The sequence below is a fragment of the Verruconis gallopava genome (assembly GCF_000836295.1).
Source record: "Verruconis gallopava strain CBS 43764 unplaced genomic scaffold supercont1.21, whole genome shotgun sequence".
Taxonomy (NCBI): Eukaryota; Fungi; Ascomycota; class Dothideomycetes; order Venturiales; family Sympoventuriaceae; genus Verruconis; species Verruconis gallopava.
The window spans coordinates 469,652-490,486 of record NW_015622157.1 but is presented as its reverse complement, the minus strand read 5'-3'; the positions used below and the strand labels follow the sequence as shown (position 1 = coordinate 490,486).

Here is a 20,835-nt window from a genome sequence, read left to right as displayed (position 1 = left end):
GTAAATGCTTTTTGTTAGTGCATATAGTCAGTGATGAATGACCAGTAATGTGGCCCCGTTTTGGCTTTGAAGGCTTCATGTGTCGCGTGTGAACTCAAGGTCGGAATCGATTCTGATACTCGAAACTTCAATAGACAATGAAAATAGGCATTGAGCGCATTTAAGATATATATAATAGATCTAACTGGTTTTCATGGTCGTAAAGGACCCTTGTGCAGTTCCGAGATCCAGGATCGTAGCTCTTTCTGCCTGTCGAGGTTACCCGGCAAGCGGAAAGTTGAACAGTGACTTGTCTTAACAACAACAGCGCAGTAAACGATTGGCCAAGTCCAGAAGTTGAAAATGGCAGCCAGAACGAAAACGATGACGGAATAGACATATACTCATCAAAAGATGCAGCAGCATGGATATTCGAGGAGATAGGTCCAAGCGCGTGAAATTTGACATTCGCTTGAGATCTTGATGAATGGAAGGTCCCAGGCAATTAGATTACCAGATCTGGGTTTTCAATCCTTCTCTTTGCAGTGCCAACGCCAGAGATACCACGCTCTTGGCGTTCACCAAGCCAAGGCTTGAGAGAATCACCCCACTTACCGTCCATTATGAAATAAACGACGAGTCCTACAATGATGAGTACAAATGCGATGGGATACATCCAATGGATGTGGAGATGGAAGACCTGGACACCAACAATAGTGCCCCAAAAGTTGCTGGTGAGGAGCGAGATGTTTAGAAACGCAGCCGAGCCCATTCGGAAGATGATCGGACAGAGCGAGTAAAACAAGAAGAGGAGCAGATCGAAGCCAGCGATCCAGCCCCCAATCTTGGGTTCGTAGATCTTCAACATAGCTGCGAACGATCCGCGATCGAAAATGGAAGCTTGCACGCCATTGATGCATACTCCCCAGATGCCCATCATGCTGAGAACCTCGTACATGGGAGCCTCCGACACCAAAAATTCCTGGAGAGTGTTGGAGAAACCGTAGAAAGTGGCGCCAAGTAGGGCAAACAAGTCGCCCTTGACCTGGTTCTCAGCTGGGAAGTCGTTTGCGTGCGTGATGTGGTCTGAACCGAAGAGAACTCCCATTCCACCGACGCAGACTAAGATACCAAGAATTTGAAACAGATTGTATCTGACCTTCAAGAAAAGGAAGGACAAAATCACGACCACGACGATAGCCCAGAAGTTGATAAGTTGCATACTGTAAAATATTTTATTAGCCTAGTGACGAAAAAGTGCAGTGAAACCGAGTATACCTGAGAATCGTAGTATAGCGATAACCAAGGATCGTGAAATAGTTGCCCTCAACATCGCAGAAAGAAAGGATTAAGTCTATATTTCGTCAGAAAAATCCATTGGAAGAGGGCATCCAAGGAAAACGTACATTTCCAACCACGCTTGTAGATCATATTAAGCCAGCCTTTTACTCCGTATTTATGCCAGCAGACTGCTGTCCATACGATGGCCATCAAGACGTAATTGAACAAACTCTGGAAGGCAGGTATATTGGCGCCGGCGCCAGAGAGTAGGGAAGAGAACGTATTCGTGCCAGTCAACATCAAAGAGATGGCTTGCCTGTGCGGGAGGCGTAAGCGAATTGGTCAAGGAATCCCAGTAGTCAGGTACTTACCCGGCAACAAGGACGATCCAAAATTGCTTCGTCTTAAAGTAGCTGAACCACTCCCTTCTCTTGACCCCTTGGTGCTCAGCCTCTACACCGTCCGTGTACGCGGGCAGGTCGTGCGAAACGTCCCTGTTGTCGTCTGCGGGTACAGCATGATCCCCGTCGCTTTTACCGCGAATGTAGGTTGTCTGCACAGTCGCAGGCTCAACATCATTTGCTTTGACAGCCTCTGAATGCGCGGACATGGTGTGGGAGACGATTTTTGCTTGGGCGCAAAGCTCTCGGGGCAAATTCCTCGTTGTGCGGTGGGGCGCGAACTGCCACTTTTTGACGATCTTCTCGTCCGCTGGCAGCAGATAAGAGAGGAAATGAATTGGAGCTTTATGAACCAACGTAAGCGCAAAGCTCCCGAAGTCGCTCACTATGGTTTATATGTTAAGACACGAGGTCAATTGGAGAGGAAAGAAGGCGAGAGGTGTGGTGGAACTCTGAAGACTTTTTGTATGCAACCATGGCGAGCTAGCTCGGCCTCCGCAAGCGAAAAAAGCAAAGCGCATTTCGATTGCAACGACCACACCAATACTACAAATGGCTAGCGAGCTGCGGGAGGACGGCATCGGCGCCGCTGATGCAGTGCCTAGACCCGGCTATCGCCTACGGCGCTGGTGGGGATGGGTCCTGGAGGGTGGGAATCAACTCGAACTTCATCAGTGGACTCACATCTCCTGGTCTTGCAAGGTATCCCAGGACTCAAAATCAATGATGAAGACTGCCTCGATTAAAATATGCGCTAAACTTCTATCATCAAATCCATAAATCATAACAGTCTTGTCGGGAAAAGGGTATCTCGAAAACAATCTATGCACTTCAACCAAAAACGAATCATCAAAATCATGCTCCTCCCGTGCCTATGCAGAATTCGAAAGAATTCTCAACATCGCATTGATCGCTTAATCCGCAGATCCATTGTCCAGTGTCGGCACATCTTTGACGTCGGGTAGAAAATCGCTAGTCTTGGCAGCTTGCTTTCTGCCTAAACCCTACGTGTCCGCATCATTCTGTTTCTCGTCTGCTGAATCGTCTTTTGAATCAGCCGTTTCTGGATTGGCTTCATGCTTTTTCCGTGTCTTCTTTGATGGCTTGATCAAGGTCCTCATTTGAAGCATGAGAAACTTCTGGTGTAATCTTCAACTCAGAGTCGATGGAAATCTTATCCTCCTTGCCTTCTTCGGTGTCTTGTGGCATGGTCGACGTGATAGGAGCTTCGATGGCTTCTTGCTTGGCATCTGCTTGAGCCGCCTTCTCCACAGTCATTTGAGCATCCTCATCTTCGATCTCTGCGACAGCCTCATCATTCATTGTATCTGCATCGTGTTGAAGCTCCTTGATCGCGTCCCCGTTGTGATGTGCCGGCATATCTTTGTTTTCTCCCACCATGGTAGGCTCAGTATCATTCCCACTTTGTTCGGCCGAAACCTTCGCATCGGATTCATCAATTTGGCTGTTGTCTTTGACACCGTGATATTCCGCTTGTTCAGGAGCTTCTGACCCATTCAATGCTATCTCGTGATCAGTTGTCTCTAGTCCCTCTTCTGCCTTAATGATCATCGGTTCAGATTCAATGGTCTCGGATTTCATATCCGTCGATTCTGTAATGTCAGCCTCTTCTATTTGTGGCATATCGGTGATTCCCAGCCCCTTTCCTTCGCTGTCTGGAGTTGGAGATCCCAGGCTGTGCTTGTCAGCGGTTGGGTTGGAACTCGCGCCATTCAGCAACGGTCCTTCCAGCTGCCGATTGAACTCCTCCGCTGGACTGGAGAGCTTCGAGTTCTCAATGTCCTCCCAGCGTACGCACTTCCTTTTTGATGGAGTTTGAGGTGTTGTTGGGGTTTGTTGAGCCTCTTGGGCGGAATCTAGAGGTTGAGCAGTTGTCTTTTGTAGATCATCGCCGGAATCAGGGTTTGCGTTTTCATCTACTTCTGTTCTTTTAGAGGCGAAGGCATCAGGAGCGGGTTCGGAATCCTTCAACTTTGATAGGTCTCCGCTAACAGGTGCTTGGTCTTGTTCATGCTGCAACTCAGAGACATCTGCTTCTGCAGTTTGGGATTGGACAAAGGTAGCCCCTTTCTCGGCTGAAAGGATATCAGGCTCGTTTGAAGTGACCTTGCCCTCGTCGGCTGGATCATTTGCCTCCGAATGTCCGCTCTTGTCTTCACATGAAGCGGTTCCTGCTTCTATTTCAGTCTTGTCGCAACCTGCTACAGATTTGGCAGCCGTTGACTGATCACCAAGAGCGACATCCTCGGGTTCAATTGAGAGGTTTTCAGATTCCATATTTTTGCCATCATTTCCAGTATCTCCTTGCACGTCGGCAAGCGGGACGGATGATACAGCTTTCTCGGTGCTCGCTACCGAATCCACGCTAGGTTCAGGACCATGCTTGTCCTCTCCTGCTGATGAACTGCTCAAATCGACTTCAACAGAAGGCGAATTCACCGGAGTACAGAAATGCTCAGCAAGATGTTCAATCTCCATGTCATCTCCGCAATTCAAACATTTAATCTTTGGAAGCTCAGTAGGTGCAGCAAGAGGAGTTTCCGAGTCTCCATCAGCAATCGGAACGGGACCATCTCGCTGAGTATCTTGTAGAACGGTTGCTTCATCAGATATCTTAACAGGCAAATCCCTCTCTTCCTCGACAACTGGTGAAGATTCTAGCAAGCCAGTATCATTCGAGGTCTCTTGAATTGCTTCTTCCGCTGCTTCAGCTGGCTCACCTTCATGAGCAGAGGATTTCGTGTCATGTGATTCTAGCGCTGTCTCCAATCCAGATGCTGGCAGAGCTGTCCCTATATCCAACAATGGCTCAGTTTCTCGTGGTAGTACTGCTTCTGGTTTTGGCTCTGCTTCTGATGGCTCCGCTACGGATGCTGGAGCTGGTGGCGCTAGCTCTGTGTCCGTTGTTGGCTCCGTTTTTTGAACCAGCTCTATTGTTGATGGCTCCGCTGTTGATGCTTGTGGCGCTAATTCCGTTTCTACTAGATCTGGCTCAACTAATGCTTCTGCTGAATGCATTTCTGAGATCTTCTCTGTTTCATGTGTTGGCTCTGCTTCTGATGTTTCTGATACCGCATCAGTTTCTTGTCCTGGCTCTGCTTCAACTGGCTCTGCTACTGATGCTGGTTCCGCTTCTGGTACGTGTAGTGCTGTGTCAGCTTCTTCCGAGGGCTCTGCTTCTAATGGCTGTGCTACCGGCTCAGCTTCCACTACTGCTTCCACCTCTGGTGCTAGTTCCGCTTCTGATGATTGCGGTTTTGCTCCAGTCTCTTGTACTGAGTCTGCATCAGATACTGGATCAATTTCTCGTGCCGACTCTGCTTCCGATCTTTCGTTAACTTCTCGCGCCGGCTCGGCTTCAGATACAGGATCAGCTTCAGATATTTCTTTCACATCCTCAGCTTGTACTGTCTCTGCTTCTACAGTTTCTGCCTCAACAGGCTCTGCTTCAACAGTCTCTGCTTCTGATTCTGGCTCCACTTGTGATGCTGGCCCTGCTTCTGATAAAATTTGCACCGGCGCTGCCTCACTTACTGGCTCAGCTTCCTGTGTTGGTTCAGCTTCCAGTGCTCGCTTCGTTTCTAGAGCAGGTTCAGCTTCTATTTCTTGCTCAGTCCCAACTGCTGGAACCACTTCCGGTGCAAGCACTGCTTCTGATACTTGTAATGCTGGCTCAGCTTCTTGAGCTGTCTGAACTTCTGATGCAGGCCCCGCCTCTGTTTCTTGTGACAGCTCAGCTTCTACAGACTCAGCTCTAACAGGCTTGGCTTCAACAAATTCTGCTTCTGATACAGGAACTGCTTCTACATGCTTTGCTCTTGATGTAATCTCTGCTTCTGATACTTGCGATACCGGTTCAGCTTGTGCTGGTCCTGCTTCAACGAGCTCTGCTTCAACAGGCTCTACTTCGACAGTCTCTGCTTCAACAGGCTCTGCTTCTGGCACGGGCTCTGCTTCTGATGCTTTTATTTCTGCTTCAGCTTCTTGTGCAGGCTCCGCCTCTGATGCTTTTGATTCTGGCTCGGCTTCAGTTAATTTTGGTGCCGGTTCTGCTTGTGTTTGCTCGTCTTCAATAGGTTCAGTTCCAACTGGCTCAAATTCTGTTGCTTTTGATGCTGCTTCAACTTCTTGTGCCGGCTCAACGTCGACATGCTCTTCTTCTGTCGCTTTCGACGTTGGCTCAGCTTCGACAGGTTCGGCTTCTTGTGCTTTTGATGCTGCTTCAGCTTCTTGTGCTGACTCAGCTTCAATAGGCTCAGCTTTATCAGGCTCGTTCTCGACCGGCTCGGCTTCAACTGGCTCAGCTGTAACAAGATATTCTTCTCGTACTTTTGATTCCGGTTCAGCTTCTTGTACGGGATCAGCTCCATTAGGCTTAGCTATAACTGGCTTAGCTTCAGCCGGCTCGGCTTCAACCGGCTCTTCTTCTGGTGCTTTTGATGCTGCTTCGGCTTCTTGTACTGGCTCAGTTTCAGCAGAATCAGCTTCTTGTGCTTGCTCAGCCTGAACAAGCCCTTCTTCTGGTGCTTTTGATTCGGCTTTGTCTTCTTGTGCTGGCTCAGCTTCGATAGGCTCAGCATCGTGTCCTGACTCGGCTTGAACGGAATCGGCTTCGACAGGCTCTCCTTCCGGTGCTTTTGTTGCTGCTTCAGCTTCTTGTGCTGGCTCGGTTTCAACAGAATTAGCTTGTTGTGCTTGTTCAGCTTCAACAAGCTCTTCTTCTGGTGCTTTTGATCCGGCTTCAGCTTCTTGTGCTGGCTCAGCTTCAACAGGCTCAGCTTCAACCGGCTCAGCTTCAACCGGCTCAGCTTCAACCGGCTCAGCTCCAACCGGCTCAGCTTTAACAGGCTCAGCTTCAACAGGCTCAGCTTCAACAGGCTCAGCTTCAACAGGGTCTTCTTCTGGTGCTTTTGATGCTGCTTCAACTTCTTGCGCTGGCTTAGCTTCAACAGAATCAGCTTCTTGTGCTTGCTCAGTTTCGACAGACTCTGCTTTATCCGGCTCAGCTTCAACAAACTCTCCTTTTGGTGCTTTTGATGCGGCTTCGGCTTCCTGTGCCGGATCAGTTTCAACTGAATTGACTTCTTGTGCTGGCTCAGCTTCCAAATGATCAGCTTCTTGTGCTCGCTCAGCTGCAATGGGCTCAGTTTCTTGTCCTGGCTCGGCTTCAACAGAATCAGTTTTGACGGGCTCAGCTTCAACAAGCTCTTCTGCTGCTGTTGATGCCGGATCAGCTTCTTGTGCTGGTTCGGCTTCAATAGGTTCTGCTTCTTGTGCTCGCTCAGCTGCAATAGGCTCAGTTTCTTGTCCTTGCTCGGCTTCAACAGAATCAGTTTTGACGGGCTCAGCTTCAACAAGCTCTTCTGCTGCTGTTGATGCCGGATCAGCTTCTTGTGCTGGCTCGGCTTCAATAGGTTCTGCTTCTTGTGCTCGCGAAACTTCAATGTGCTCAGTTTCTTGTACCGATCCAGCTTCAATAGGTTCTTCTTCCGATGCTTTTAATGCTACTTCAGCTCCTTGTGCTGGCTCAGCTTCAATAGGCTCAGCTTCGTGTCCCGGCTCGGCTTGAACAGAATCGGCTTCGACAAGCTCTTCTTCTGGTGCTTTTGATGCTGCTTCGGCTTCTTGTACTGGCTCAGTTTCAGCAGAATCAGCTTCTTGTGCTTGCTCAGCTTCAACAAGCTCTTCTTCTGGTGCTTCTGATAGAGGCCCAGCTTCTTGTGCCGGCCCAGCTTCAACAGAACCTTCTCCTGACGCTTCCAATGCCGGCTCAGCTTCTTGTGCAGGCTCACCTTTCATAGGCCCAGCTTCAACAGGGTCTTCTTCTGGTGCTTTTGTAACTGATTCAGCCTTTTGTGCAGGTTCGGTTTCTAGAGGCTCAGCTTCTGACAGAGGTACCACTTCTGGTTCCTTTGATGCTATTTCAGCTTCTTGTACTGGCTCAGGTTCAACAGAATCAGCCTTAACCTGGTCAGCTTCAACAGGTTCGGCTTCAGCTGGCTCTTCTTCCGGTACTTTTGATGCTGTCTCAGCTTCAATAGGCTCAACTTTGACAAGTTCTGCTTCAACAGGCTCTTCTTCTCGTGCTTGTATTGCCGATTCAGATTCTTGTGTCGGCTCAGTTTCAGCAGGCTCAGTTTCAACAGGCTCAACTTCTGGCGCAGCCTCCGCTTCTGGTGCTTTTGATACAGATGTATCTTCCTGTGTTAGCTCCGGTTCAACAGAATCAGCCTTAACCTGGTCAGCTTCAACAGGTTCAGCTTCAACTAGCTCTTCTTCCGGTGCTTTTGATGCTGTCTCAGCTTCAATAGGCTCAACTTCGGCAGGCCCGGCTTCAACAGACTCAGCTTCAATAGGCTCTTCCTCTGATGCTTGTATTACTGATTCAGCTTCTTGTGCCGGCTCAGTTTCAACAGGCTCAACTTCTGGCGCAGCCTCCGCTTCTGGTGCTTTTGATACAGGTGTATCTTCCTGTGTTGGCTCACTTTCAACAGAATCAGCCTTAACCGTGTCAGCTTCAACAGGTTCAGCTTCAGCTGGCTCTTCTTCTGGTGCTTTTGATGCTGTCTCAGCTTCAATAGGCTCAACTTCGGCAGGCCCGGCTTTAACAGGCTCAGCTTCAACAGGCTCTTCCTCTGATGCTTTTACTACTGATTCAGCCTCTTGTGCTGGTTCAGTTTGAAGGGGCTCAGCTTCTGGCGCAGGTATCTCTTCTGATGTTTTTGCTGCCGGTTCAGCTTCCTGTGTTGGCTCAGCTTCAACGGGCTCCGTCTCTTGTGCTCGCTCGGCTTCAGGGGGCTCGGCTTCAACGGGTTCTTCTTCTGATGCAGGCTGAGCCACTGGTGATAATTGTGTTTCTGATTCCTGCGATACCGGCTCTGCCTGTGCTGGTTCTTCTTTTGCCGATACCTCTTCTGAGACAGATTCCACCTTAGGTGCTAGCTGTACTTCTGATGCTTGCGGTACCGGCTCATTCTCTGCTGGCCTTGCTTCTGTTGCTACTTCTGCTTCTGCTTCTGCTTCTGGTTCCATATCCGGTGCTGGCTCCGCATCTGGTGCTTTCGAAGCTGGCTCAACTTCTGAGACTTGCTCTGCCTCTGGTGTTGCTGCTGCCTCGGATACCGTCTCTTCCTTTGATTGGTCCTCAATTGCTTTCGATTCTTGCTCGATCTCTCTCTTTTCTTCGTCAGGCATAGCTTTGTCTGACTCCTCTTCATCCTTTTGCTTTTCGTCATGTTCACCCATGATTTTCGTGATGCCAAGTGCGGCAGCACCAGCAGCTCCTACTGCACCAGCTGTAATGGCCACCTTTCCCAGAAGCGAATGGTCGCTATGCTCATGTTCCGTTGGAGCTGCGGCTTCTCTAGCGTCACTGCTGGCTTCTTTTGCAGCGCGAAGATCTGCCTCTAGACTAGCAATGGTCATCTGTGCAGATCTTTCGCTCTCCTGTGCAGTGCCAAGCTGTTTATGGAGGAGATCATTTTGTTCACGCAGTTCCTCGATATCCTTGACCTTTGCAGACAATGCTGCCTTTTCAGCCTCGTGTCTTTCATTCGAGGAAGCGAGTTCCGCCTCGAGAGACGCTACCTCCTCTTTGACGGCTTCCAGATCTTTAGCGAGGGTTTCGTTGCTGGCCAACTCGTGCTTGGCATTTTCGAGAGCGTCATGTGCTTCTTGAAGGGCTATCACTTTTTCTGCAAGTTGACTTCGATGATCTTCAGATTGCGCAAGCGCCTCTTGAAGTGCTGCTTCCTTGCTAGTAAGATTTTCTGTTAGCTGCTCATGCTCACTTGTAGCTTTAGCCAACGATGCCTCAACTGCGGCAAGTCTCTCTGTTAGAGAACTATGCTCTACCTTGCCACTTTCCAAATCTTTCTCAAGATCAGCAAGCCTCGCTTGCGTGCTAGCCAGCTCGTCCTTGACTTTAGCATGGCTTTCAGCCTCCTCGGACAGACTTGCAAACTTGAGCTTGGTCTCTTCGAGTTCTGACTTTAGTGATTCATGGCTCTCTACAGCTGATTTGAGTTCCGCGATACGGGTCTGAGCCGCTTCAAGTTCTGACTTTGTTGCGCTGTGTTGCTCTGCTTGTTCTTCTAACTCTGCCACCCTTGCACGAGAGGATTCAAGATCCGCATGTATGGTAGCATGTGCTGCAGCGGCGGCGGTGAGGGCGGCAATCTGAGCCTCCAGATCTGCCTTAGTCGACGAATGTCCAACTATCTGTTCTTCGAGTTCAGCGGTTCTGGCATGCGATCTTTCAAGGTTAGATCGTGTCTCTGCGTGTTGTGCCACCTCGGTTTGAAGTGCGGCAACTTGTGCCTCGAGATCACTCTGAGCATTCTTATGTTGATCAATTTGAGCCTTCAATTCGGAAATCTCGTCATGTGCCTTCTGCAATTCCACAAGTTGAACTTCATGATCAGAAGATGCAGAAGCCAGTGCTGATACCTTAGCCTCGAGATCGCTCTTCTCCTTTAAAATTTTCTCAAGTTCTGATTTGGTTGCGGCGTGCGAAGTCTCGGAAGCCTCGTGTGCTGCCTTTGCGGTTTGCAGCTCTTCACTCAAAGCTGCCGAACGTACTTCATGAGCCTTTGCCTCTGCTTGCGCATTTTCGAAAGAAGTGCGATGAAGTTCTAGCTGCTCATTGACCGCGGACAGAGCATCATCATGCTCTTTCTTCAAGCTTTCTACTCTCGCGTCCGATTCTGTGAGCTTAGCCTTAGCCATCTCGAATTCGGCTGTAAGCGAGTCAAATGCAGCTTGATGCTCAGCTGAAACAGTGTCTTTCGCAGCAGATAATTGGTTTTGTGCCGCCTCAAGTGCCGCCAAGGCTTCTGTGTGCTTCACATTCAGAGCATCATGCTCTGCTGTGAGTGCTTGAAGCTTCGAGTTGGTGGCATCTAATATCGCACTTGACTCCGCTATTTTTGCCTCATGGCTCTCCAAAGCACGTTTATGTTCTTCCTCCCGCCTCTCTAAGATATCAACGTGAGAGGTGACCAACGATGTTTGTTCCGCAAGCGATGCCTTGGTGGACTCGAGTTCAGTCACAGCATCCGAATGACGCTTCTGCATTTCCGCTAGTGAAGCCTGGAGCCGTTCAACTTCAGCAGCAGAAGTGTCTTTCGCAGAATGAACCTCCTCGAGTTCCTTCGTCAGCAAAGTCTTTTGCTCGTCATGATCCCGTGTTCTCGATTCAGCATCAGCCTTTACTTCCTCAAGCTGCTTCTCAAGGTCCTCGATCTTAGATTGTAGCTCCATTCGTTCTTTATCAAAGCTTGGCATGTCCGCGCTGGGAGCAGCCGCTGCACGATTGCAGCGAGCCTCTTCAAGCTCCTGCTTGGTTGTGTCAAGCTCCCTCCGGACGCTCTCTATCTCACTCTCGAGCTTCTCTTTGGCCGCAATCGTCGCCGCTAGAGCCTCGGCGGCATCTTCCGCCTTCTTCTCGAGATCCTTATATCTCTTTGCATAGCCATCAGCCGCAGCCTGTGCGGCAGCTAAATCCCTTCTGGTCGTTTCCAATTCGTCGCTTGTGTCATTGTCTTCGATGACTCTAATTGTGTTCGGCATCTCTCTTCCTTTCTCCTCAGTCGTCGCCTGTTGTTCAGCCAGCTCCGAAAGCCTTTCTTTGCTGGACTCTCTGATCATACCGAGCGACCTCTCGCTCTCGGGGGAATCTGCTGCGGATTTGGCTTCGGCCGTTGTTTCGTCCTTGCCTTCTTTCCGTGGTGATTCCGTGGCTTGTGCTTGTACGTCCTTGTCCATTGCAGGCTGCTTTGGTTAGCATTGGCATAATTAAGTCTTGGAAGAAGAGATCTACCGTCGCCTGGGGAGTTTTGTTTGCAGCATCCTTTTCCCATCTTGCAATTACCTTATCCTGAAGAAGCAGTATATTCGACGCTTCTTCAAGCTGCGCTTCGTACTTCTTGACCAGCTTCCGCAATCGTTCCGCCTCCTCGGGTAGTTTTTCATGTTTTGGAGGTTTTTTGGGCGATCCTCCAAAGATCTTGTAGTATGTATTTAGAACGCTTCGGAAACTCGAAGACCTCTTGGGTGTCGCGGATGTTGACATAGCCGAATCGTGTCTCGAATGTCTCGACTTTTTTATGACCTGCGGTGTAGGTGCTTCTGTTGGTACCGCGGCAGAAGCTGATGTTGATGCTAACTCAGCGCCGTCCCCTTTTCTTTCCGGTACTTTGGCCGGGTGCATCTCCTGAGCTGCACCTGCGGATTCTTCAGCGGCTGGGCTGGTATTTGAAGCTCCGTCCGTGAAATTCGATGGAATAGAAGGAACCGCTGGAAATTCGCCCAGGATTTGGGTGATAGGCCCGCCTGAGGCCCCTGTGAGGCTAACTCTATTTTTGAGCGACTTTCGACTGCTCGGTCGAGCAGAGCTGTACATGCAAAGCGTCAGAAAGTTTCAATACAAAAACAAGGGCACGATGTTTTCATGCATGTCAAAGCGCACAGGGGTTGGCGACACAAATATGCAAAAGGGCTTACTCGGTACTCGTTCTTCCTTTGAAAAGGCTCGTCATCTCCCCAACGACTCAATATCATAAAAGTTTAGGGAAGGAAAGATTAAGAGAGACGCAATGGCAATGACGCGCAGCGAGCGAGCATATAGAACATTTTCCACCCCCAAGGCTCGAAGGTCTGAGCTTCCAGCCAATGACAGCGGTAAGGTAACGTGAGCGAATCAAAATCAGACACGCACAAAATGGTGCCAGCGAACAAAAACTCTTCGGGCCTCAAATTCGCTCACGATGGGGCGCTCCGGGACGCTGGTTCATGTACGTTGTCGCCAGATCGGGTATGGGGTGTGACCTGGTCCATTAATATTGCCACGGTATAAGTCGGACGTTCAGGAACAACCTTCGACAGTCGCATGGCGTTGGGCCTCGACGTTTGGCCATGGACGATCCGCGCAAAGCAACAAGAACTGGAAGACGCTCGAGCTCAGTGAGCAGGCGGCCAAAACATTGGAGTCGCAACGACGACATTGCGCACGACTCGATAAAAAGACGGAGGCATGGTTGAGGAAGGCCGGAAAATCGTCCGCGCAGAGACGTGCAGCGCCCTGCGTCCACCTCACCGCAGTTTGCATGACATGGTTCGTCGTCTATGGAGCAGCCGGACCCTCGAGGCGTTGCCAGCGCGCAATGCGAATGCAATGTACTCCAGAACAAGTAGCCCACCGTGATCACGCCTCTTCTTGCATTTTTCGATCGAGGGAGAGACACGCGATGCAAAGCGCGTCGGCGTCAGCGTCAGTCCACGCAGTGGCTGCGTCCAGTGGGATTGGCGGATGACTCGCACGGTCGTGGTCACGCCTGTGCAGGACCAGCGGGCATAAAGGGCGCAAGCCTTACATTTACAGTCACGCTGGCCGAGAGCGCCAGCCGGTCGCTTGATAGGTGAGGTGGGAAATTGGAAAGTGAACCTTGAAACATGGGGATGGAGGATGGTTTGGAAGTTGCTCGAGAGGTTGGAGCCATGCAGGGACAGGGCGAGCAACCATATGCAGCCTCGCCCTCGCCCTTTGCGTGACGTAGACAGAGCGGGACTGGCGAGGCTGAGAAATGCTGCGTCGCAACAACAGCGGACACTAGAACGGATGGCATGAATGTACTTTTTCGGGCATCGTAAACTACAGCTGTTTGCCCACCGTCCCATACACTCCCATTCCAGGCTTAGAAGGACTTTTTGGGGCGTTGGCGCTTGAGGCACGAGACGAACACGCCCGACCAATTAGTCGTGTTCTTTCTCACCGTCTTCGCTCGACTCTCCATGATCCCGCAGGCACTGAGAGCAGAACCACCGCTCCCGCGCCAGGCCGAATGATGAATAAATACATCTTGTACTGTGGACACTTGGCAGCACTGACAATTGTGAAAACAACTAAATCCTTCCTCCATCTCTCTCGTCGCGCTAAGACTCGACCCAAATGACGCTTGTGAGGCTGAAGTCACGTTCCGCCGCCCACAATCTGATCGTAGAAGCCCTCAGATTAGCTCTCTCAGTTCTCAACGACAACCTTCTCTCAACGAGCGGCTGCCTGCAACTTTGGCTTTTGTCTTGACTATTGATAGTCGCTCATCACCGGGCTTGACCTCTCCCTCTTTCCTCACGGCTTATCCCGAGCGCAACAAGCACTCAAAGAAGATGGTGCAGGAACGCTCCGATTGAAAACTATAAACTGAGAAAGGATCCCTCATCAGCTGTCAACGGCTATGAACTGACCGAGCCGGCGCTTCAAGAGTGTGCGCTGCTTTATCATCACGGCGTCCGTCACGTGCAGTCCATCTTCTCTGCGCTGTTGCGGGCAAGGACATCAGCCTGAGAGAGAAGAGAGGGTGAGGAAGATCAGAGCGCGACCCTCGGATTTCTGTTCTTGTATTTCACTCATGGCCCGTTCCCATGGTACGCTGTACAATGACCGGGTCAAGAGGTGGAAAATTAGGCCACCCCAACGAGCCATCGTGAGCCTAGCTGTGTGTAATTAGACTATCGTCACGGGGTGCTGCAATGCAGACGGTCAGTACACCGGTCTTGCTGTCCGATTTCAGGCGAGAGGCTCTCCGTTGCACGACTTACCTGCACGTTATGAGACTTGAATCGGCAGCGCCAAAACAACCAGACGTAGCCAGAAGGGGATCCGGTTTTCCGCCTTGGCGCCTTAAGGCCTCGTCATCCCTCAGCCCGGCGACCAGGAGTCTCGCTCACGGTAAGCTGGTCGCATTCCCTATTGGGGGCAGGAATGCGGCATACACTCAGTTCCCGTGCTACAACAGAGCAACACCAAAACTTCGCCTCCGTTTTGCCTCGTCCGACCCGTCATCACTGCTTCTTTAACCCGCCGAGTTTTCAGCAGCGCCGGCCTACGTACACTCGTTTTCTGAGCTCCCCAACGCTTGCTATCTCTGCCGGGTTTGCGACAAGTCTCCTCAAGCCTCGTCCCGTCTTCGTCAGACCGGGCCACACCGATGGTGCGGAGAACACAGCCGGCGTGTGCTCGTAGATGAAGGAATAGCACGCAGAGATGCCTGGCAAGGCGACTCTGCTGCCAGAAGGGGAGCAAGATGCCAGGAAACTCAAACGGCGGAGCACGTTGAATCTATTCCGCAGTACCAATCTCACCACCACAACCACTACCAACCACCACCACGATGACGACGTTGCTCGTCCGACCACCCGCTCCTCGTCCCGTACGAATCCAACGAAGCGTGCCGCATCTGAGGATGGTCCGCGGATCCTGAACAGGACCATTTCGTACTCACATGAATCAGAACGCTCGCATTCTCCCTCACTCCCCCCTCAGCCTGCGAAGGGTGCGAGATTCAGTCTCGCCCGTTTTAGACACGCATCAGACCCGCAACTGGGATCGAGAGCGAAGCAGCAGGCGGCCGATGCCGAGATCGATATTCCGCCAGTGCCGGCCATGCCGACGAAGGTGCCTAGTAGTCAGCGTCTGAGGCCTTCTAACAGCACGGAAGATCACATGGGGGCGCCAACGGTGATGATTACCGCGCCAACAGTAGATGGTTCGATCGAATCGACACTTGTGCCGGCACTGGAAAGGAAGAGATCGAGGTTCCACCCCTTTACCAGGCAGAAACAGGGTGATGGGCCAGTGGTGCTTGAATCACAGTCGGCGCGACCCTCAATGGAGGTGAAGCGAAAGACCGAGAACAGAAAGAGCAGATTCGGGACTTTTAGCAGATCAAAGGACCCTGTTGAAGAGTTGCGGAAGTTAGCAGGCAGTCGGATGGCCACACCGAATGGCGAAGAGTCGCTCTCAGCGGCAACCAGTCAGAACGGAGGTTCTACATTGACGTTGCCCTTGGGCAGAAAATCAGAATCTTCGCGATCAGATCTAAGCCGCACCCACTCCTCTGAAGCCACGCCGATCAGCCCAGAGAAGTCCTCTACCCAATCGCACTCCACGTTCTCCTGGCTGTCGCGCAGGAATAAGCAACGTAATTCACTCTTTCCTCTGCCCGTACACATTGCCCCTCCTTCGGACGAGTCTAGGCCCCCGACAGAGCCGCAAACACCGCGTGCATCTACAAGTGGCCCAAGCATTGATACCCCCGACGACTCACCAGCGCACGCAAGCCCTGCAAGACAGGCACGCATGGGCTACAATCATCATGAGGTCTTTGACATGGCCTCAAACTCTACGTCTGCTGCCCTAGCCGCTACTGCAATACATTTCGCCGGGCCCGGTGGCGCATTGCCCAGGACAAACTCCAGTCAGTCACTACGCTCAGCACAGTCCACTCCTGCGCTGGGACTCCCTTACGCAACCAAAAGAATGCGCTCGTCTACCATGGGGTCAACGTCTGGCCAATCAGAGGCCAGTCACCCTCCTACTCCGCCGCTCCTAAATGGCAGCGGCAGAACTTCAACGTCCACTGCCGGACGTAGCAGTTTTAGTAACCTCGTCCACTTAAGGTACCGATTTAGACATGGCTCGGACCCGCACTCTCCTAGGCAAGGCTCGCCGGGCTACGGGACGGTTACTCCAGGACGCGACTCCCAATCTAATTCTCTGAGCATAAGCAGAGAAGCTATCGTTTTACCGGACAGGGAGGAGGGCGAGCCGCCCTTGCAGTATCTGTCACGCGTCGAGAAGTTAGCACCAAAAGATCAAATCCCAAGCATACTGTCGAAAAAGACGGAGGACTTTTACCACACCGTCATGCGAAGCTTCATGCGTAAATTCGCGTTCTTTGGAGACCCTCTTGACATGGCGTTGCGTAAGCTGCTCATGGAGATCGACTTGCCAAAGGAGACGCAGCAAATTGATCGTGTACTGTCAAGTTTTGCGGATCGATACCATGAATGCAACCCTGGCGTCTTTCCTGATCCTGGTATGCCCTTCATGAGAGCTACGTCGAAGTTTTGAGCTAACACCGTTGTAGACAAAGCATACTACATGACCTTCTCGCTGCTCCTTTTGCACAGTGATGCTTTCAACAAAAGCAACAAGCGGAAGATGACGAAACAGGACTATGTGCGCAATTCTTCTACCGAAGGTGTCTCTGACGACGCCCTTGAATGCTTCTATGACAACATCTTGTATACCCCTTTCATCAGGGTCGAAGACGATATAGATATCAAAACCATGAGCTCGCGGAAGAGCAAAAAGACGCAACGTGTGATCAAGCAAGCCGTGGAGCAAACAAAGACGACCAAAGAACCGCTTGACCCGTACACCCTGATTTTTGAGAACAAGCTTGACATCCTACGACCCCCACTGAAGGGCGTTATTGCTGTTGATGATCCATACTCGTACCTTGGAACCGCTCCAGCCTTCGCCAAAAACCTGCTGAAGGGTATAAAATGTGGAATTATCCAGCTGGAATCCTCACGATCAAGGCCAGACGCTTTCAAGTCACAGTCTGGCATTGATAACCCTGAGGACGCCAACATTGGTTTGATAGACTTGCCAGTACAAAAAGTCGGCGTGCTCTGGAGGAAAGATCCAAAGAAGCGGACAGCGCGATCGCCGTGGCAAGAATGGGGCGCCATTCTCACGGGTGCCGGATTGTACTTCTTCAAGAACTCACACTTCGTGAAAAATTTCATTAGCCAATATGAGGACCATGTTAAGCATGGAGATGACGGCCAGCTCACGTTCAAACCAACGATTCAGAACTGGAGGGCTGACTTCCTGATGCCAACGGAGAATGGCGTAGCCCTGCATGATTCAACGTACAAGAAGCACAAGAATGCTTTTGTTTTCTTCAGACACAACAATGCCGAGGAAATTTTCCTTGCGGACAATGAGCACGAGATGAATGACTGGTTGATGAAGCTTAACTGTCAGGCCGCATTTAAGACGTACGGGATTAGGCCGCGAGGTCTGCTTGGGGGTCATTACGAAGGTCAGAGACAGAGAGGCATGCGCAGGCTTGAATCCTCGAATTCAACTACGACGGCGCAGACGGTGCAGACGCCCACGGGTGAGGTCACGATTCAGAGCGGAAAAATTGATCGAGAACTTGCAGATCAGATCCGCGAAGCTCGGCGGGAGACAATGCAAGCGAAGATTAAAGAGCTTGAGGAAAAGCTAGCCGACCTTATTAGAACGGAGCGAGAGCAAAGGCGAGACGCAACCCACCTCTTTGTTTTGGCGCCAATTCAAGAGCGTACGAGGACGCAACTGATGCATGCGGCAAGCAGAGTGTCTGCCCAGCTCAAGTGGAGTCGCATCGAGATCTGGCGCATCAAATGTCATCGCGACATCCTAGCCATGGATCTTGAAGATGAAAAGATCGAGTTGCAAAGGCGTCAAAATTACATCGACAGAATCAGCCCAACAAGGCCTGCTAAGACACAGTCCATAACGTCGCAGTCCACAACTTCGACAGCAAAGCCCCGTCCTAATGGCCTTGACCGTCTGAGCTCTACTGGTACAACTGGTAATATTGGTGACAGCCCGGCAAAGAGTGTGCAATCTCGCGCTTCCGGGCTCCGACCCGATACACGGATGTCTACGCGATCTGCATCTCAGCGATCCAGTGTGATGACGACAGGAGAAGACGAAGTATTCCAAACACCTCCCGAGACGACCCCTACAGGCAGCCCTGTTCCCCCTGACTCGCCTGCATCCCCACCAGTTGCTACGCCCACCTCAGCAATCCACCGGGGTTCCATCGTTTCAGCAATGAAGTCTTCGCCGTCGATGCGTCCGGAAAGTCCGTCTATAGATGGCTCATTGGACTCGCCATCCCTCTCCGAGTTCCGTACCCCAATGCTCACAGATGCAGAAGCAGAAAGGCAAAGGGAAGAGGGCGGCATCTTAGGTAGTCCCTTTGGCATGGACGGACATGCCCTTGAACGTCCAGGCACAGCCACGAGCACCGAACCTGAGAATGACAGGCCAATGTCCGAGAGATCGGCTCCTATGACCGGAAGCCCCGACTCCAAGAGACACGTACGCCGGAGCTTACAACGCACTCTTCGCGATTCTTCGAAGAGAGAGCCGTTCAAGGACGGACCGCATCATAGCAAGAAGGGCAGTAAAAATGAGTCAATCTCGTCTACCGTGCCTGAAGGAGCCATCGCAGAGGGTGACAGTCCTGCTTCGGCTGGCGAGGGACTCAAACGGCATGCTGGCAGCTTCACAGTGCACGGCAAGAAGGCATCGGTCATCACTTTTGGTGGAGATTGGGCCAGCATGGATCCAGGCGAGCGATTAAAGACGCTTGCCAGACATGAAAGTCAGAAAGATACCGAACGCCTCAGCCACCAGAACCAGGCATCCTCGGCTCTCATTCCTCCCATCGCTGAGGGCTCTAGCCATAGGGCTAGAGCCATAGATGATGGTTTTATGATCCCGCCTCGACGCAGCAGTGTCAGTCTCAAGGAGCGCAGGGCTGTAAGCCAAAGCATCGCTAGTGCAGAATCTGGTTCGGAGCTTGGCACAGCGAGGAGCCTGCGAAAGTTCTCCAGCAGCAGTGGGCCACCTGTTTTTGAGGATCTGGAGCGCGTGAGGGAAGATGCACGGGCGAATCGGAATGGCGTACTTGAAGAGAGCAGTGATGGGGAGACGGGCGATGCAGTTGACAACGACATCACCCCAAGGCCAAACAAAGTCTTACCAGTTGAGAGGACGGAGACTTGATTGGTCACGCACGTCTGTTTGCCGATTATGAGAACTTTTACCTTGTTTGAATCTGTTCTTCTCCTTACCATGATTGTATAAAGCGCTCTCTCTGTCTACCCTTTTTATTTTCTTTTACCTTTTCTTTTGCTAGGTAGTATCTAACCGCGGCTGGAAATGGAAGCGATCGGCAGGTCGGGGAACGATACGATTGCATGTTGTGGTCTATGGATGCTGGCCCTTGAAGAAGGATTCGGATTGGATGATTACTGCATGACGCATATCCTTTTCTTTGCGTTTTTTTTTGTACCGGAGTGGGCGGACATAACAAAAAAGTCTGGTGTTGGGTGTGTCTTCTTTGAGCTATACCCTCTGTCACAGAGCTAACCCTTACTTCAAGGGCAGTGGCGGACCGTAATTTAGAGTACAGCGTCATTAACCATACTGCTCTTGATATCGAAATCAATCTCACGGGTGTGCCTTTCTAATTCTAGAACTTGCCTATCACAAGTCACGTATATCCGTTGTCTATGAATGAATGGTTTCAGTCATGGGTATCACGTCGCTTCATGAGCCGCTCTTTAATCGTTTCATAGCACATCCTTTACCTTCCTGTTCCGCTTCCTCCAGCTCCTCACTCCTTCGTCGATCTCGTGCCTGGTAACGCCATCCTTCACAAGCCACATGACGACACCCAGACTCTCCACGTCTCTGTTTCTACTCTCATCGTCGAAGAACAGCATGTCGTCGAAGGGGATCCCCGTGTCTGCGTGCAGCTGTTGGAAGTGCCGCGTCTTGGACCCCGGGTAAATCTGGAGATTGTCGAAGAGGTCGATGGCTTTCTCCGTACGAAAGGAGAGGGGCGCCTGCTGTGTTGAGCGGTGCGAATCCGAACCTCCGCTGCTGGACGAGGCGGCCGGCGCCGAGTGTACACGTAGCAGCTTGAGCATTTGGCGTGCGAGGTCCGGTGCCTCGGTGCGTGAGGCAGCGCCCACTTTGACGTTCAATCTTCTCAGCTACACGCGCGCGCCTCTCCCGTCAGCATGCCTGACGTTTCTGGTCGGAAACGAGGGTAAAATCGTGTGCTACGTACACCCGCGAGAACACCGGGAACGTCGTCGTAGAAGCCAAAGGCCTCTCCGTACCTGTCCTTCACCTTGCCGCCGTTGTCCGTGGCTTTGAGCGGAGGCGACACGTGGGTGTCTACCCAGAACGGCCACAGCGTGTAGTCCAGGTCGAAGACTATGATCTTGGGCAGCGGCAGGCCGTCGCTAAATGTGGACGGTTCAGCAGACGGTGGCTGCAGAGAGCTGCTTGACTTGGTCGAGGCAGACGTGCGTGGTCGCAGCATGATTGGCAGGAGACGGCGCGAGAACAACGATCGTCCCAAGAAGAGAGACCCCGACGGGCTTGTGTGTAAGACAAAGTACAGAACGTAGTCTAAAGAACAACGTCAAGTCTTCAGGATCTTCTTCATGGTCTTGCAGCCGGAGTGATGTGCACAATTACCCGTTGAGTGCTAGCGCGTTGTCTAAATTG

The 20,835-nt window shown here is 51.4% G+C and overlaps 3 protein-coding genes across 3 annotated transcripts; 1 reads left to right on the top strand and 2 right to left on the bottom strand.

Annotated features, from left to right (window-relative positions):
* Nucleotides 1-126: 126 nt before the first annotated feature.
* PV09_06327 (uncharacterized protein) lies at nt 127-2,083 on the bottom strand. Its single transcript, XM_016359950.1, has 4 exons — nt 1,632-2,083; nt 1,386-1,576; nt 1,258-1,333; nt 127-1,202 (listed from the first exon to the last, which is right to left on the bottom strand). Exons 1-4 carry the CDS (start codon nt 1,868-1,870, stop codon nt 485-487), a joined length of 1,224 nt encoding a protein of 407 aa, XP_016212398.1. The 5' UTR covers nt 1,871-2,083; the 3' UTR covers nt 127-484.
* A 12,334-nt stretch (nt 2,084-14,417) lies between these two features.
* Nucleotides 14,418-19,773, top strand: PV09_06326 (uncharacterized protein). The gene is made up of 2 exons (XM_016359949.1): nt 14,418-16,558; nt 16,610-19,773. The coding sequence occupies exons 1-2, from the start codon at nt 14,725-14,727 to the stop codon at nt 19,315-19,317; spliced, it is 4,542 nt and encodes a 1,513-aa protein (XP_016212397.1). The 5' UTR covers nt 14,418-14,724; the 3' UTR covers nt 19,318-19,773.
* On the bottom strand, nt 19,591-20,800 carry PV09_06325 (magnesium-dependent phosphatase-1). Its single transcript, XM_016359948.1, has 2 exons — nt 20,390-20,800; nt 19,591-20,312 (listed from the first exon to the last, which is right to left on the bottom strand). The coding sequence occupies exons 1-2, from the start codon at nt 20,645-20,647 to the stop codon at nt 19,887-19,889; spliced, it is 684 nt and encodes a 227-aa protein (XP_016212396.1). The 5' UTR covers nt 20,648-20,800; the 3' UTR covers nt 19,591-19,886.
* Nucleotides 20,801-20,835: the final 35 nt, after the last annotated feature.

Excerpts from the sequence above, each read along its gene's own strand:
- PV09_06327 (XM_016359950.1), bottom strand. The coding sequence starts at position 1,870 with ATGTCCGCGCATTCAGAGGCTGTCAAAGCAAATGATGTTGAGCCTGCG. Across the intron at positions 1,577-1,631 it reads TGGATCGTCCTTGTTGCCGG|GCAAGCCATCTCTTTGATGT; the intron begins GTAAGTACCTGA and ends CCTCCCGCACAG. Across the intron at positions 1,203-1,257 it reads CGCTATACTACGATTCTCAG|TATGCAACTTATCAACTTCT; the intron begins GTATACTCGGTT and ends AATATTTTACAG.
- PV09_06326 (XM_016359949.1), top strand. The coding sequence starts at position 14,725 with ATGCCTGGCAAGGCGACTCTGCTGCCAGAAGGGGAGCAAGATGCCAGG. Across the intron at positions 16,559-16,609 it reads TGGCGTCTTTCCTGATCCTG|ACAAAGCATACTACATGACC; the intron begins GTATGCCCTTCA and ends ACACCGTTGTAG.
- PV09_06325 (XM_016359948.1), bottom strand. The coding sequence starts at position 20,647 with ATGCTGCGACCACGCACGTCTGCCTCGACCAAGTCAAGCAGCTCTCTG. Across the intron at positions 20,313-20,389 it reads TTCCCGGTGTTCTCGCGGGT|CTGAGAAGATTGAACGTCAA; the intron begins GTACGTAGCACA and ends GCGCGCGTGTAG.